The sequence below is a fragment of the Lissotriton vulgaris genome, chromosome 7, assembly GCF_964263255.1.
Source record: "Lissotriton vulgaris chromosome 7, aLisVul1.2, whole genome shotgun sequence".
In the NCBI taxonomy this organism is placed as follows: domain Eukaryota; kingdom Metazoa; phylum Chordata; class Amphibia; order Caudata; family Salamandridae; genus Lissotriton; species Lissotriton vulgaris.
The window spans coordinates 410643692-410662059 of record NC_141695.1 but is presented as its reverse complement, the minus strand read 5'-3'; the positions used below and the strand labels follow the sequence as shown (position 1 = coordinate 410662059).

The 18368-nt window shown below is 47.1% G+C and overlaps 1 protein-coding gene across 2 annotated transcripts in view; it reads left to right on the top strand.

Moving 5' to 3' along the window:
- The first annotated feature begins 3128 nt into the window (after positions 1–3128).
- Positions 3129–18368, top strand: part of LOC147701756 (uncharacterized) — a 157216-nt gene continuing 141976 nt past the window's right edge. For both annotated transcript variants that reach the window (XM_086930376.1, XM_086930375.1), the window contains exons 1-3: positions 3129–3226; positions 4785–5141; positions 11262–11483. In XM_086930376.1, coding sequence (XP_086786502.1) covers positions 4802–5141; positions 11262–11483 — 562 coding nt within the window. In that variant the 5' untranslated portion in view covers positions 3129–3226; positions 4785–4801. The remainder of the gene's footprint in view (positions 3227–4784; positions 5142–11261; positions 11484–18368) is intronic.

The window sequence follows — 18368 nt, the reverse complement described above, 5'->3', positions numbered from 1 at the left end:
TCCCCTACTTTTTTTTCCCCACTTCGACCACTGGTGTACACCCTTTGAAAAGGATTTGTCTTGATCCTGTGAGCCAGGATAAGACTCCAGATATTGTGTACCCTTGTACTGAGGAAGCCAGAAGAAAGTGACTTCTGAAACGCGACCGCGTCGACAGATATATGAGTCCAATTATTTTTTAATTTGGCTTTAAACTATAGGCAATTTTGGAAAAGGGGGTGGTGATGGACAGAGTTTCTGAATGATGCAGAATGCTCTTACCCAGTCAAGAGATCAGGGCTTGATCCATCACCGTTTTTTAGCTCACTGCACCATCCCAGTTTCAGAACCTGGCTGTATGCAAATTAGTCTGTTCCTGTCCCAGTGCATGATGGGAACAGGGCAAACCAAACTACAAAAGCCAATTCTTACACTGGGAAGGAAACAAGCTCCCGGGGACCGGTTTCTGGCATTACAGCCGTCTTCGGCCCGGTTTGCTTGAATCCTGATGGTGCAATGAGCAAGGGACTCACGTCTGAGTATACCCTCCCACACATAGTGTGGACAAAATCAATTTTGGAAAAGGGGGTGGTGATGGACAGAGTTTCTGAATGATGCAGAATGCTCTTACCCAGTCAAGAGATCAGGGCTTGATCCATCACCGTTTTTTAGCTCACTGCACCATCCCAGTTTCAGAACCTGGCTGTATGCAAATTAGTCTGTTCCTGTCCCAGTGCATGATGGGAACAGGGCAAACCAAACTACAAAAGCCAATTCTTACACTGGGAAGGAAACAAGCTCCCGGGGACCGGTTTCTGGCATTACAGCCGTCTTCGGCCCGGTTTGCTTGAATCCTGATGGTGCAATGAGCAAGGGACTCACGTCTGAGTATACCCTCCCACACATAGTGTGGACAAAATCAATTTTGGAAAAGGGGGTGGTGATGGACAGAGTTTCTGAATGATGCAGAATGCTCTTACCTAGTCAAGAGATCAGGGCTTGATCCATCACCGTTTTTTAGCTCACTGCACCATCCCAGTTTCAGAACCTGGCTGTATGCAAATTAGTCTGTTCCTGTCCCAGTGCATGATGGGAACAGGGCAAACCAAACTACAAAAGCCAATTCTTACACTGGGAAGGAAACAAGCTCCCGGGGACCGGTTTCTGGCATTACAGCCGTCTTCGGCCCGGTTTGCTTGAATCCTGATGGTGCAATGAGCAAGGGACTCACGTCTGAGTATACCCTCCCACACATAGTGTGGACAAAATCAATTTTGGAAAAGGGGGTGGTGATGGACAGAGTTTCTGAATGATGCAGAATGCTCTTACCCAGTCAAGAGATCAGGGCTTGATCCATCACCGTTTTTTAGCTCACTGCACCATCCCAGTTTCAGAACCTGGCTGTATGCAAATTAGTCTGTTCCTGTCCCAGTGCATGATGGGAACAGGGCAAACCAAACTACAAAAGCCAATTCTTACACTGGGAAGGAAACAAGCTCCCGGGGACCGGTTTCTGGCATTACAGCCGTCTTCGGCCCGGTTTGCTTGAATCCTGATGGTGCAATGAGCAAGGGACTCACGTCTGAGTATACCCTCCCACACATAGTGTGGACAAAATCAATTTTGGAAAAGGGGGTGGTGATGGACAGAGTTTCTGAATGATGCAGAATGCTCTTACCCAGTCAAGAGATCAGGGCTTGATCCATCACCGTTTTTTAGCTCACTGCACCATCCCAGTTTCAGAACCTGGCTGTATGCAAATTAGTCTGTTCCTGTCCCAGTGCATGATGGGAACAGGGCAAACCAAACTACAAAAGCCAATTCTTACACTGGGAAGGAAACAAGCTCCCGGGGACCGGTTTCTGGCATTACAGCCGTCTTCGGCCGGTTTGCTTGAATCCTGATGGTGCAATGAGCAAGGGACTCACGTCTGAGTATACCCTCCCACACATAGTGTGGACAAAATCAATTTTGGAAAAGGGGGTGGTGATGGACAGAGTTTCTGAATGATGCAGAATGCTCTTACCCAGTCAAGAGATCAGGGCTTGATCCATCACCATTTAATTAAATGAGAGAGAGGTGTGATACCTCTTGTGCGAAGGGTACTACTTCTAAATGTATCACTCGGATTGATGAGTGTACATAATTATACGTAATAATTACGGTATTGTACATGTTGTATATATTGTGTATTTGTACTTTTGTATGTTAGGTTATGATAATGATTTATGTTTGATTATTATTTGTCTACTCTTTATATGTATTATTTTTTGTTTAATTCAGGTGTAACCAATTGATGTGCCAGAGTCCTGCCGAATGACATGTGTATCTAACAAAATCATGAATATTTATCATCACAAAAATATTGAGAATGTCAGGGTAATTGATGGTGCCTTGAACGAAAATAAAAGAGTGATTGATCCCTCCATACTCCTTCCCTTTTCACATTTTGCAGATGGGAGAAGGTAGTCATTAACGCACCTGGATTTATCAGTAAGGTTTGAAAGTGCATTCATAAGACAAGCCTATTGGCATTGCCAATGCTTGTTTTAATTTTTTATACATACATTTTTCTCATACACATGGAACAGGGCATGTTGTGTTTGGCGGCCTCTGCACTCCTTATTTGAGCAGGGGAAAGCATTTGGGGGAAGTCACATATAACATCGCAGAAAACTCGTGTTTCACTCTTGTTTATTTGACATGATTCAGAAGCCTCTGATAAAAAGCAGCTCTGTTTTTCTCAGTCGCCTACCTTATGTTACACCATGGTGTTCTCATATCCTATTACGTTTAGTTCTGCTGTGTTATGCTCTCCTGGTATGTTTGTTCTGTTGATTGTTTGTTACTTTATGCCATGCTTGTTAATGCTCGGTTATGTTACTATATTGCTTTGTTATCTTGTTTTATACTCTGCGTGTCTCTTAGCTGTCCCACATTTGTGATCGCTTCATAACAATCGCATCGAAACCGAGGCGTGCGTGCGTGACACATCAGTATCATTTGTTAAGAAGAAAACACCCGACTCCACAGTTTCGAATCGGCTTAGTGACAGTGGCTGTGTCACAAACCCCACCCTCTTGGGCTGGTCCCCAGCCTATCAGCACGCGAGGGCGCCGCTGCGTGTCATGCTTAAACCTAAACACGGAAGAATCGAAACTGAAATTCCGAAGAGTTACCATGTAATCTGTTGTTGTGAGGAAGCAGTCAGTGGAATCAAGGGAACCGGAGGCAGGAGGCTGCGCAGGTGGGTGCGCTATTTATCAATGCGTTGTTGCTGGTTTTAGATTGTAACCCCGCTTCGTTTAAGGCAGGGATGCTGCATGGCAGAGTGCGGTCCTTCTGAAAGAGGCAGGCATAGCGGAGCCGTTAGGACACTGGGTCTCTGGGAGACAGGCAGGACGGGCTTCACTGCAGGTACAAGCAATGTGGCAACCGCTGGCGCTCCCTAAACAGGCACGGGGAACCTTACACGGTTGGTGTCCAGGAAGTTATACAGCATTAAATAACAATAATCGCCCCGCTTCTCATCAGTTTTTACGGATGTGCGTACTTCGGCACTGTGTCTTGAAGCACTTTGTCCAAGATCACACTATAATATGACTTTAACTTAACCTTTTGAAATTACAAATGTTCCTATTGCCAAACGTGATTGGGACTTAATATAGTGACGAGGGAAGGGTGGGGCGTTGTTGGGGTTAGCAGTTGTCCTAAGTAACACTTGAGTGGCGGATCTCTGCAGATGCGAGTGTACAAGTCACTGTGATACATTTGACGGGTGGTCAGATGGCACCTTGATTAGCTCCACCCTGGACAATAAAGCTGGCACCGCACTTTGTCTTGAGGTGACCGTGTTACTACTCTACGGTTCCCTTCTTCGTCATGTCGCTTTCAACACTTCAAGGTAAAAAATAAGGTGCTTTGAAGCCAGAGAGCAGTGTGGCTTTCAAGTAACATTGTCCGCAAGGATGTTGTCCGTGTCCGGATGATGTTAAAAAATGCACATAAGGTTTCCCCCCCTTCCGAGGTTCATCGGGTCACACACTACAGAATACATCCGTCATAATACTGATATATGTTATCAGACCCTGGCGAGCTTCATTCCTCCTAGTACATGTCAGCGCGTCATATGGATGAGTCACAAGAATGCTGACATTACGGTTTTATCGTTATCGACTGAAGTCTGAAGTACTCTGGTATCAGTATGCAACCGGTGCAGGGCTTATGTAGGGTCCGTTGCCTTGCACATCACAGGGTCACTAAAACCATCTTTTTCTTACCACAGGACAGGCAGTGGAGTAAAGAAACTTAGCGCCCCCGTCCCCCATAGTACATGAAGGGGGCCCCCAATGCTCCGGGTCCAGTCAGGAGCTCTCAGGCTAAGGGCACGCAGCCCGTGCATAGTGCCGAGAGGGCCTGCTGGACCTGACCCCTCTCCCCCTGCACTGCGGAGGGCATAGGGGGGCCTGCTGGTCCTCGTCCCTTCTGCACCACCGGGGGCTAATGTTATGCTACTGAGGACAGCGGCAGGATAGGAGCAGAGACAGTAATGCTGAGAACTAGCAGCTCTGAGACCTGAAGCTTTCTGTTTATCACTAGAACGGGGCAGGCAGTGGTAGGGGTGGTGGAGGCAAGGGACTCACTGCAAGACACTGAAACCCTGTCACCGGAAGCGGAGGCTAGGGTCCGACAAGCAAGAGAGTGATGTCCTGTGTACAGCTAACAGATATTTTTGGTGTTAGATTTGTTGTTCAAGATTCAAATTCCCTCAACATATCCAATTTTTAGAGAAGATATCCTCTCAGTTTTTTTCAGATGGACCATGGACCACATCCTGGAATCAGAGGTTCTCGTGGTCGTGCTCCAGGCTCCACAAGGACTAAGTTTTGGAGAATTCCGCAGACTTTTTCACTGTACTCATGGCTACCCACTGGATCTCGCCCGCTATGGGTACAGTTCTTTGCAACGTCTGCTCGATGACATGAAGTCCCTGGTGGCGGTGGTGGCAGTAGCAGATCAGGAGCCACAAATCGCATGCAGATCCATTCAACGGCATACGTATGTCTTCCTCGGAGAGAACGAAATCTGCCCAAAAGTTGGACTCCGTTCAGCACAGGCCTTGAAAAACTCATCAACTAGCAACCGACCAAGGGACGTGCCAGGTAAGGTCTTGAAAAGATGCATCAGGTGACCTGCAGGTTGCACACAGTTATGCACCAGGTGTATTACCCCACTGAGCATTTTATGATAACATAATGAAAGAAAAAAAACAGCATAGGACATGCTCACTGCCCTTCAGGACTTCCTGGTGCAATCTCAGCTCTCAGAGCAAGGCAGAAGGCATGTCTACCTTACTGATCCCTGCGTGAAATGGGTAGCTGGCTTGTAGCTGGGATTCAGTCCCCTGGCATGGTAAATAGGTGTCTTCCTTTCTTTGGTCTTGGGAATAGTCTACAGGTTGGAGAACTGCTTCAAAGGTCTTACAGCCAGGCAACAGTAAGGCATCATATTGGTGAACAATGGTGGGCAGATTCACTACATTTTAACACAATGCAGTGTCGTAACCAAAGTTGCTACACTGCATTAGGAGGAGAGAGCAGGGCAGCACGGTATCCAATATGATAAGCTTCTGATGCTGTCATTTCCAAATCTGACACATAAAAATGCTGCCCGGCATCACGCACAAACCATTGCACTATGCTGCAAAGGTAACTGCGTGATATCTAAAATTGGTTTTCTACTGAAAGGCAGTCATGGCCCTTTACCTTTTGGCCACCATAAAGAGTTTCTGTCAGGCTGAGCACAGGTCAGTGTGACAGACACACTTTACTATCAGGTCAGGCAGCTAGGAGTAGACATGCGGTAAATGCACAGGCTCCTGGTTGCCTGAGCTGAACTTTGCTGGGCTGAAGAAGTCTCAGCTCCTGGTGGTGGGATCTCTTCAGCCTTCAAAGCACCTCAAGGCCCGCCCCCTCATGATGAGGGGAAGTGTCACTGATTGTGTTGGACTAGGGCGCTTCAGTTCTAATCCCTGAAGTGCCCGGGGCCAAGTGTCAATCACTGACACCTCCTCACAGAGTGGTGTGAAGTCAGCAGCCTTACCTCCTTCGCTGCAGCAGCTATTCCGCCACAGCTCTAAGGGGGCGGCAGGGGCCGCGCGGCGCGCCAATACTGGTGACGGAGCCGCTCCGTCACCAGCCTTGGTTGAGCTGTGCTCATGACAGAGCAGTTCCGTCATGGCCCCGCCCGCTCAATAGAACGCTCCACGCAGGCGCGTCGAGCGGGCCATGACGGAACCGCTCCGTCATCAGCACAGCGCTACCGCGGCTGATGACGAAGCGGTTCCGTCATCAGCGTGGAAGGGGTTAATGGCCCCATCCCACTTTTTGACGAGTGAAGGACTGCTGCCTACCCTCATTGGCATCAGTGCAAATCCTCCTGGGATATCTGAGGTAGAGCTGCGCAGGTAAGTATGATTTTATTGTTAATGTTTAGTGCATGAATATGTGGGAGTGAGTGACGTGAATGGATGTGTGTGTGTATACATGTGTGTGAATGCTTGAGTGTGTGAGTGTTGATGTTTGCGTTTGTGCCCCAATCACCCCCTCCCTGGTAAAAGCACCACCCGCCACTGATGAAAGGGTATCATTCACTCCAAAATGATATCCTTAGACATAGCTTAATACACACATGCAAAGTTTGAAAAAATTACCATTCGCCAGCCTCAAATAGGCATTGTTTGTTTGGGACAATGCCCTGTTTACAACTGTTAGCAGATAGGGCTTTGGGCCAAATACCATAGGTGGTTGAGGGAAACGCCCACATACCTCCATGGGATGCCCCTGTATTGCAAAGTAGCGCAGTGAACTACTTTGCATTACTTTAAATGGCAAATCCCAGTTCTACATTTTGCACCTGTTTGTGTCACTTTTGTGATGCAAACCAAGCCTAAAGTATTAGTAAATCTTGCTCTGGATTTCTGCTTGCAGGCAGGCACCACTGTTAATCTTAGTATCGGAGATGTATTTGGCACAAGCTTACTTATTATTATGTGCTAAATGTGTAAACCACTGCAACTAACATATATTTCCATATATAGGGGAAGCAACTGAATATAAATACTGATAGTTGTTTTTTAATTACAATGAAACCATAACTTAACAAATTCTACTAGATCAGCCAACAGGTGTTTTGCCCTTTGAGATGGCTTGCATGCCTATGTCTTTTTCAAGGATGTAATAAATTCATCACAACAAGAAAAAATGAGACCCTAGTAGAAATACGTAAAAATTATAAATTTAACATAATTTGGAACAGCACATTTTATATAAGAGAGAAGGCACCATGGGTCAGAAAGCAGTTAGAGAGAAAAAAAGAAAAAACTAAAGAAATGAAAGCTGGGGCAAGATAAAATTCTAGTGATTTTTATTGAACAAATTATCTTATGTCTACATAACATGAGCACACTAAGTGCGGCACAGCACACGTAATCACACATCATATATTATCTAATGAGTAGCATACTTTTATAGGTTTTACAGGGGAGGTGCAAGTGTCTGATCACTCTCTTAATAATCTATGATAAAATAAAGCCTATACATGTGCGGTCCTTAATATAGATGTAATACAATGTAGCACAGGCATAGTGAAAAAGTAATACAGTTGTACCTAAAGGCGCTATCTGGCTGAGGTAGTGAACCGTAGTCTTCAAGGAATCTAGAGTTGGGTAATTTTGGGTATAAAACTGCGACTTGAATGTCTCTGTCAATGTGACTGGGAGAATTACAGCAATAAGTCCCATTGCTAGAAAGGTCGAGTGGAAGAAAAGGGTCAGGTGGTCATAGTAAGAGCCGACGAGACTTGTAGGGGCCAGATGTACTAACATTAGCAATACCGATTTCCTAATTGCGATTCACTCCAAATTGCAATTAGGAAATCGTTATTTCTAATGTACGAAACTGCTTTGAGTTTCAATAGCGATTCCTGGTGTGTCGGAAATAGACTTCATGAATATTAAGGAGGTAGGTCGCATTAGAAATCGCAGCCGTCACAGGGATTGTGACCTTCAGAACTCTGCAGATCATCATGTCTGTGATTGCTTTATAATGATTTCTTTTTAAAAAAACAATTATTTTTTGTGCATGCAGCCCATTTGCTTTAAGGGAAACCTGGATGCGTTTAAAAAGAAACTATGGAACTTTACAGTTTTGGGCTGTTTGCAACCTGTAAAATGCTTCATGCATCTCGGGCCACATATATGTAGGTTTCATTTAGACATTTCCTAATAGCGAATTTTTGCAATTTGCTATTAGGAAATTGCAAACACCTATGTGCTAATGTGTTAATGTGTCTATTAAACATTTAGTGATTCCTAATGGGGTCGCAATTGACATACTTCATTAATATTCATGAGATAGGTCGCAACTTGCAACCCATTGAGAATCGCTAAAAATACAAGGATGGTGGCCTGCTGGGGACAGCAGACCATGTCTGTGCTTGCTTTTAATTAAAGCAACTTTTTTTTTTTTTAATGTAGCCCATTTTCCTTAAAGGGGAAAACGGGATGAGTTTCAAAAACAAAAATTAAAAGTTTTCTACCTTTTCTTTTCATTTTTTTTTTAAGAATAGGCAGTGAGTGGTACGTGGGACTTCTGCCAGCTCTTAAAAAACTTTTTTGCATACATTCAAAAAGGGAAGAGTTCCCCTGTGGGCCCCTTCCTGCTTGCAAATGGGTTACCACCAACTTCAAGTTGGTGGCACAATGTGAATATTTTGCAACCGCATTTCGATTGCAAAACATTCTTACATTCCACTGTGAGTCGATATTAGGAAGGGAATCTCTTAACACGCCCCTTCCTAATACCGAATCGCTAACCCATTTTGCGATTCAGTAAAAGGTTACTGAATTGCAAAATAGTGTTCTTTACATACAAAAAGGCTCTTTTGTGGTCGCAAATGGCCTGATTCTGCGATAACAAAAAAGATACGTATATGTGGCCCATAGCGCTTATCGTTGTTGTGAAGCTTCTAGGGAAGACATTCTGGGTTGAGTTCCTGTCATGAGAGAAAGACAGGTCATTACATGGATCGAAGGACTATTGCTTTCCTTGTGATTAAAAAACAGCTATAAGTATTTAAACTCAGACATTTCCCTTATTTATGGAATCTTATGTATGTTGCAATAGATTATGCATTGAACACATAATGACAAGTAAGTGCGTGTCAAATGCATCCCCCCATACTTTGATTATAATTACTTACTAGGTTTAATGGCTCTTACCTACATCGGATGAATTGGTAAAGTACATTACGACTGGGTATTAGGTCAGTGTAGTTCTTTGGCCAATATCCCTTCCCAACTTAAGACCAGTGATAAGTTGTTTGCAAAAAATGTGTCCCTTTTCACGTCTTTTTTATTTTGCCCCCTTCTAGTTTGTATATTCCTGTTTTAATATAGAGCACCTCCTCCACTTCTTTTTTCCCGTATTTCAAATTACTTGCACTTTTTTCCCTCTTGTGATATGAATTTGTTTTTTATGCTCATGTTTTTATGCTTTGCATGCGCAGGCCAGATGGCCCCATGTAAAACAGACTTGGACTAGGGAGAGCTCCCTTCTGGTCACTAATGGTGTTTTTCTGCCATTTCCAGATGGATAGGAGATCACATCTTTGGTAGGCCTGGGAGTATTTCGCAGAGTTTTGGTACGTGGAACTCTGCGAATTGACATAAACATTCTGCAGAGTTCCGTAAGTGGCGGAGTGCAGTGCAAACTGACGTACACGCTGATCTTCCTGCTGCTTGGGTCGAAATTCTACCCGAGCGGCAGGTGGCACTCGTCAACTTACCGTTCGCAAGCAGGGAAAAAACTTTGCTGCACTACGTGGAGCGGAGTTTTCTACACTCTGCGACCTCTGCGAAATGCAGAAAACTCTGCAAAAAGAGCGGAGTTCACTGCCCAGCCTCATTTTTGAAAACACCTCCTCTGCATCTTAGTGCTATTGAGACCTGAGGTTTTAAAGAGATGCCAATGGTGTATATGGGCAGCTTTAGGCCTTAATTGGGGTGGGCTCCACTCTTGCTATCAGGGTATTGCATCTATATTGCAGAGTTTGCTGTTTTGACTGAAGCACGTTAGTGACATACCAAGTCAGTGGTCCCATTATCAACCTTAAAATTGATAACTATACTGGAGCAAACAGGCACGATCCCTCCCTGTGTTACCTACATGGCACAGGCTTCAGTCCTTCTTGTCTTCTGTCTGGGTCTACCTGCGTGGTATTCACTGAGATGGGGATCAGTAACATGTTTTACAGCACTTTCACACTGAAGGACTTAAGTGCCATTGCATGTGACATAGACCCTACTGAGGTGTAGTTCCAGACTATTGTAGTCGTAATATAGTCTGATATAAATATTGTATCATAAACTGGGGAATAACCAGAAAATTCAAATACCCCCACTTTCACCACATCTCTAAACACGCAGAGCAGCTAAGCGAGCAAACCATTCTTCCTTGCACCCTCCTCCCTTTCATTTTTCCATTAATCATTTCAACCTATTAGGTAGTTATCCTTTCATCTGTCTATTCCTTCACCATTCCATCCATCCATTCTTTCACCTGTATATCTATTCATCACTCTATCAATCCACATTTCCATCCATCTTTTCTTCTTTTATAGACTTTTTCCCTCTTTATTATATCTGTCCATTCATCATCCTTCTATCCACTTGCCCTTTCATCTATCAGCACTTTTACTACCCCATCCATCTTTTGGCCCTTCCATCCTCTGCATCTCAGCCCATGACCCACAACCATCTGTAATAGTATTCCCTAACTATTTATTTGTAGCATTTTGTTTGCAAAGGAAAGATGCCCACTGCTTGATACAATATGAATACTTAGCACACTGGGCAGCGTTTTCAGCATCTTTGTAGCATTTGTGACATCCTTGAGTTAGAGAACTTGTATTATGGTAGTCATAAACCTCCGGCATTCATGCTGTATGTTGATGTACCTTTAGTCATTATCAGTATGTGGTTATACACGGACTGAAACTGATCAAGTCAAAAACACTAGCCATCTACATTGTTCCAAGGGCACCTAAAAGCTGAAAGATGTTGAGTTAAAAACTTATCCGAAACAAGAGTGTGTGTGCCCTGTGTGAAGAATTTCCCACATCACCCAATATTTTCAGTTAATCTCTGCATCTGTCTCATGCTCACTGTGAATGTGATCATCCACAATTAGCACAGTATTTAAAATCATTATTCTTGTTTGCAGGCCTCAGGGTAGTCTCCAGGGCACCTTCCACTTCTCTTTGCCTTTTTGCATCAGTGGATCAGACTCCTGCATCAGAGGCACTTTTAACCGAGAAATGGGCCACAAACCTGGAGAAGTTGAAAGAAGACTGGAATGAGCAGCACCCAGTGATTGATCTGCATCAGCCAAACTCTCAAAGCTTAGAGTCTGCAAAACATGGCATGGTGGTACCTTGCCAAGAAGGTATGAATGTTTGTGTATGTTTAAATGTCTCTTACGCGTCTCATTTCGCAGTAGATCGTCCTTTTTCAAGAGAAGACGTATAAGACACATAAAAGATACATAGAACATGGTATTTGACTCATCCTACACTGTATGTAAAGTGCATATGACAGCAGGTACATATCATACTAACATATGAGGCCAGGTATAAAATAAGCTGCACGAACTTTATAGATTCTGACATTAGCTTTTTGCACAGCATTGCAATTGTTGTGGTTAGTCTTTTACAAGTACACTAGGAAACCAGCCCATGATGTTTTCTAGCCTGGAAGAACCCTCAATTATAGAACAACTGGGGCATGATAAGAAGTGGTCCTTGTCGGATGCAATAATTATCACATCCAATAAAGTCCGACATAGAGCAGTTCAGAATTTCTCAGATGCACTAATTATTGTGTATTCCAACTTGTTGCGGAATAACGTGGAGATATTGGTACGTACTGCACCTAAATCTGCATGTCCCCTGTAAGGTTTGACCTGCTCACATTTATCAAAGGGTGTAAACTTTATTGCACGTGGTAATTACTCAGTGCAATGAACATCCCATCACTGGTAGTTGTGATCCCTTCGCAAACCAGTGTTTGCACAGGGACCGTAATCTAACGGACCACCTTTAATTGGATCCTCAGGGCCATGAATATGAAAATGTGTGGCACGGGGCAGTGCAGCAAGTCACAGAGTTACCTTGCTGTGCTGTCCTGCGTCACAGGGAAAGGGCTGAATATGGATCATTCCTGTCCATTCCGCCTCTGCTAGCACCGTTGTGGCAGCCTAGCGCCAACGTAGGCACCCTTGCATCGTGGTGCAATGGTATCTGTAGTGTAGTTGGGATTGTTTTTGTCCAGGAAGTGGCACTTTCCGGCCCAAAAACAAACCAGAGAGGCTTTTTCCTCCTTCTATGAATGCTGCAGAATTCAGCATCCATAGAAAGTAGAAAAACGAGAAGGAATAAATATATTTCTCCTCATTACACCTCTCCCTGGGAGGCGCATCTTTTTGGCACATTCCCAGGTTTATAAGTCCTTGTAGATCTGGGTATGTGTCAAAAACCAAGGAAGTTGCATTGGAACACCCACTGCAATGCCCATGTAATGCCTCCCTTGTACAGGGTAAAGCTATGGCGCTATTTACGCTGCGTTGCTACAGATTTTTGAAGCCATTCAAAGCTACGCAAATTGGCTTCACATGACTTCATAAATCTGACATAGAGGTTTGCGTCACACCTAAAACTGAACTCGGGTAATACTGAGGTCCTCCTCTTCGGTAATAATACATCCATCCTTCAGGTCACCTAAGTGGTGGTCACAAGTATTAGGTGTGCTTCTCACACCCACCACAAAAGCTAAAAACATGGGAATCATTTTTGATGCCACTCTTATCTTTCAAAAACCAGATTAATGCCACCACTTCCTCCACCTTCCTAACTCTAAAACTGCTTAGAAAGTGTTTCCATTTATACCTCATGAGCTTCAAAAAACATTGACCTCTGCCCTTGTTCTATCCAAAAACATTGACCCCTGCTCTCGTTCTGTCCAAGTTAGATTATTGCAAGTCTTTGCTTGCTAATCTTCAGAAACAACTTCTTTGTGGGGGCGGAGCTTGCAAGCGTCGATGCCGGACGCATGAGCGCTGAGCTCCGCGCCATCACCTCCAAAATCCTCAATAATATCCTCCATCGACGGGACTTAACCCTTACCAGTGAGCTCTGCTGTGAGGGTGGACCGTGAGACACACTCGGCTGCCTTCTCGCGGCGGAACTGGTGCAATTTACTGCGGGACAAGGTGACGAAAACCCGGCGGACCTAGGCCCTGAAGCAGCGGTCTTGCCCAGGTGCTTGGCCGGCGTACGTGACCAGACGTGCGGCCAGTGGAGCGACGAGGTCCCGCGGGACGGCGAGCGACCTCTGCCCCGGGCTTCGGAACCAGTGGGCGGCCCCGATAGCTCGACGGCCCGGCACACGACTACGGAGGCAGGAACTGACAACGGGCAGAGAGGTGAGAGGCCTGGCGGAGGCCGGTGCAGGACTGCGTAGGTCGGCGTAGAAGGCCAGCCGAAGTACACGTGGGCGGTGGGCCTGGCCCTGAGCTACGGCCCGGTGATTGTTGGGGCGCCTCAAGTCTGGGAGTTCGGCGGCGCCCCCCCACCCCATCGCACAGAGTCACAAGTGGTTGGGCAGCGCTGCGGAGCCCTCAGTGATTGCACGCTCGGACCTTGAGGGCCCAGAGAGGTGTCGCCTCGGGAGTGCAACGGCGACTGTGCGGCGAAGGTGGGTCCTGACCTGCGGATTCGCTGTCTCACCCTGTCCCAGTAGCGACACAGATCCCCCCTATCCACGAACAACAGGACTTGGGCCCCTTCTGCCCCCCCTCTCATTTCTGGAAGGGACCGCGGTGTGCTGAGTTGCGCTGAGTGTACTGCGCAAACTGCCACTACTGTTTCAGGACTTGGTGAGGGGAGTGCAGCTAAACAGTCGGACACTAAGCGCCGTGTGTGTATGCGCCCTTGGACATTAGCGGTGCCCACGCGGAGGCAGCTGCCAGGCAAGGAGTTGCAGGCCCACTAGCACGGCCGCCGCTGGAGTCAGGGGCGGGAGCCGGCTGTGGGAAGAAGTCGGCCTGCCCTTGTGGTCGCTGCATCGTGAGCCCACACACCACGGCCTTCGGCGTGGAATAAGCGGATAGGACGACGAGGCGCAGACACAGTGGGGGCCGCGGACAGGATAAGGTGCGGCCAGACAGCGAAGCGCAGTGTACCTGTCACTCTTTCTCAGCTGCACGCAAAGGCTGAATACCAGCACCGAGAAGTGCGGCACCTACCGCCTCAGACAATCAATCATGGGCAAAAACGACAGAACACAATCCAAATTGGCCTTTGATCAACGCAAGTCGAAAGCCCCTGAAGAGCAACAGCCTGATCCCCCAGCAAAGAGTGCGGGTCCCGAAAACACGCTCTATACCGACATTAAGGACATGCTGGTATCCATGGTACGGTGGCTACAGGAAAGTATGGCGTCCATAGGTACGAAGATAGACGCGCTCACCTACCGTATGGATCGCATGGCGGAGAGGGTTGACAAGCATGCAGAAAGGCTCGATATGTCGGAGAGGCGCATCACAGAGGTGGAGGAGGCACAAACTGAATGGGACAAGGATCGTAAGCAGTTCTCCAGACTCCTACAAGTTATTCAGGAGAAGTCGGAGGATTTGGAGGCACGCTCGAGGCGCTCAAACATTCGCATTACAGGAATTTCGGAGACGACTCAAACCGGGAGGATGGAACTGTTTGTGGAGAAGCTGCTAGTTACTCTGCTGGGAGAAGATGTCTTCTCCCCGATGTTTGTTGTTGAAAGCGCGCACCGAACCTTGGCTCAGCGACCTCCTACGGGGGCCGATCATAGCGAAACTGCTGAATTACAGAGACCGAGATGCCGCACTGAGGGTAGCCAGAGAGAAAGGGAAACTGCGGTACGAAGGCATGGATATTTCCTTGTACCCTGACTTCACGGCGAAAGTCCAAGAGGAACGGAGGCGCTTTGCCCCCTGCAAAAGACAATTGCGTGAACTGGGACTCGATTACGCAATGCTGTACCCTGCGAAATTGCGAATAAACAGGAGAGGGCACTCACACTCTTTCACCGATCCTAAGGCTCTTCAGAAATCGCTTAAGGAGTGGACCAAGGAGCAGAGAACCAGCCCTAACAGAGAATCCGATGACCTAGCAGACAGTAGCAGGCTGGATGAACAGGAGTGACGCCCCAGCCAGCAACTGAGAGGTTCACTTTGGTAACTGTCTGATGCAGCGCAGTGCAGTCGCGCTGAGGCGCTGCACAGCTGAGACTCCATGCGGTTTGGACTCCCGGCACACTGAAGCAAAGGCATTTATGACACTTCTGAAGTCTGGCAGTTGGGTGAGATCGCTCTTTTTTCTTTGTTGTCAATCTCTCTCACATTTTCCTGAACTTTGAATGCAGAGCTGCGGCACGAGACTGTGTTGGGGTCTGCCTGGAGACAGCACTGAGTGTTTGTTCTTTCTTGATGGACATGTTATATGGTGATGGCGCCTGGGGCAGCGACAGTACGTTACGCACATGTGGTCCTCTTATGTGTTTCCTCTAGCGACCTCTGCCCCAGCGCGCATAGCTCAAGCTGACCCCAGGTGCACTATATCTGGGGAACCCCAGGATGGTTCTACGTTTTTGAGTTCTGAAGGTGGGATTGGACCCTGTCAGGCCAGGTTGGGGGAGGTCTGCAGTGGGTGTGGGGGGGGGGGCACAGGTTGAGGGAGGTTATGGTTTCAAATGGCGGGTTCTAGTGGGTACGCCATGCAGACTGCTAAATGAATGCTATCTTGAAGGAACTGTTGCTCTTATTGTATGTTTGTGGAAAATATTTAACAGCAAAGGGGAAATGTTGTTAGCTGCTACACTGTTCTCTCTCCAGAAATGGCAGACGTAGGTAGAATGACCACTGATGGTGGACCCGATTCCCTGAATGCATTAACATGGAATGCGAGGAGTCTGAATGATCATCGCAAGCTTAGGAAGGTGTTAAACTACCTACATAGACACCATGTTGATCTTGCACTCATACAGGAGACACACCTCCCTCCCCAGAGTAAGATGCTTGATACCACAGGCGTTAGGGGTAACTGTCTCGCAGCGGGATTCACCACACACTCTAGGGGAGTACTCATATAGGTCAATCCGCGCTCGCAACTACGGCTGTCCCTAATCGAGGCGGACCCTGAGGGGCGCTACTTGATTGCACGATGCTTAGGTAAAGGTTTGAACCTGGTAGTGGTTAATGTTTACGGGCCCAACTACGACCACCCCGAGTTTTACGCTGGGTTATCAACGCGTTGTCGGCCCTATGAGACCTCCAGGATGTTATGGGGGGGGGATTTTAACTTTGTCTACGACCCTGATAAGGACAGATCAAGGGGTCCGACGCGTCGCCAGGCGGCCGCGGCCCTCCTTATGCAGGCGGAAATGATGAAACTAGACCTGGTTGATGTCTGGCGCACTAGGCACCCCACACGGGGAGGGTTCACACACTACTCGGCCTACCATGATATACATACACGCATTGATCACTTCCTTGCCTCACAATCGATAATTGCAGGTGTCCGTAGCTGTGAGGTGCTGCCCCGTACACTCTCGGATCATTCCCCCTTGGTGCTGAAGCTGGTGGTCCCGGCGAAAAGAATCCCCCTGTTCACTTGGAGATTCCCTCCCTACTCACTTCTAGATGAGGGGTTCAGGGGTGGCCTTGCGGAAGACATTGACGCTTTCTTTGAAACGAACCTAGGCTCTGTGGATAGCTTCCTGACCCTGTGGGATGCGTTTAAGGCATACATCAGGGGAATGGCCATGGCCAAACACTCCAGTGTACTCAAGGCCATTAGGCAACGGTTGCGGACTCTCGAAACTCAACTGAAAGATCTGGAGGAGAAACAAGGCGGCGGCCCGCTTCGGAAACTGCGGATCACCTTAAATCACTGCTAGCTGAATATCATGAGGAGGCTGACAGAGAGGTGCAGCATATGGGCAAGTATGCCACGGCAAGGGTGTATGGGGAGGGGGATGGCCCAGCTCAGTTCTAGCGCGAATTATGCGGCAGGAGAGGAAGCCTTTGATAATAGACGAATTGCTTTCACCCACTGGGCATTCCCTCACGGACGAAACGGAGATTATTGAAACCCTTAAAAATTATTATTCCGATCTTTATCAGTCCAAATCCTCTCACATGGAAGAGGAGATGGAGGATTATCTTAGCTACATTAGGATACCATTCCTGCCGGATTCGATGAGGGAGTTTCTGGCTGCGCCGGTACAAGAGGATGAGATACGGGAAGCTCTGGGGGGGGATGAGAGCAGGTAGCGCCCCCGGAGCAGATGGTCTTACTGTGGGATTCTACAAGGCTTTTCTGGACAAACTTATGCCCCACCTGATCACCCTTTTCGATGAGATCTGTGCAGACGGGTCGATGTCTCCCACCATGAGCGAGGCCCTGCTGATAACGATATTGAAGCCCGGTAAGCCCCCTGAAGTTTGCGGCTCATATCGGCCACTGTCACTATTAAATGTGGATACCAAACTGTATGCCAAAGTGCTGGCCACTCGTTTAGCGCTCCTTGTCCCTGACCTCGTGGCGCCGGAGCAGGCAGGGTTTGTCCCAGAACGGAATTATAAAAGTCAATCAGCCTTGTTACCCTGGGGCCACTGCCACATTATGTCACCACCGTCCCTCAAGTTGCTCATTGTTGCAAAGTCATCCTGTGCTCTGGACACCCCCCAACTTTTTGCTGACTGGAACTGGTGGTAACTGACTCCGACTGACCCCTGACTCTGTTTAACCAGGCCCAGGGCCAGTGCCAAGCTAAAAGGAACACATTAGAATACAGTTAAGACACCCAACATACACTAGGGTACACTATGGTATGGTGGGGTACCCTGTAATTGGCATAACCTACCCCATAAGCCCCTAGTATGTAATAGGGCAGGGGATTGAAACTACCTAGAAGTCTCAGTATCCTGGGGCATGGCAGTTTAGAGGCCAGCAGATTTTCTGCACTAGCATGTGTGCAGTGCTGAAGCCTGAGGTCAGTTTAAAAGCATCCCTGGTGGCCAGGACAGCTTTTAAACCTTACATTTTGCCCATACTCGACTTTGGGGGTAGGGGCCCTTATAAATGAAAACCTACCATGTTGTGCATAATAGGGACCTCCAGGGTCACCCCTAGGTATCCCAGTGGTGGGGGGTTAGTTATCTATAAGGTACCCCCTTATAAAATGAGTTTTAATATGCCTGGGTAAAGTGACATTTTACATGTCACTCCCCATATTA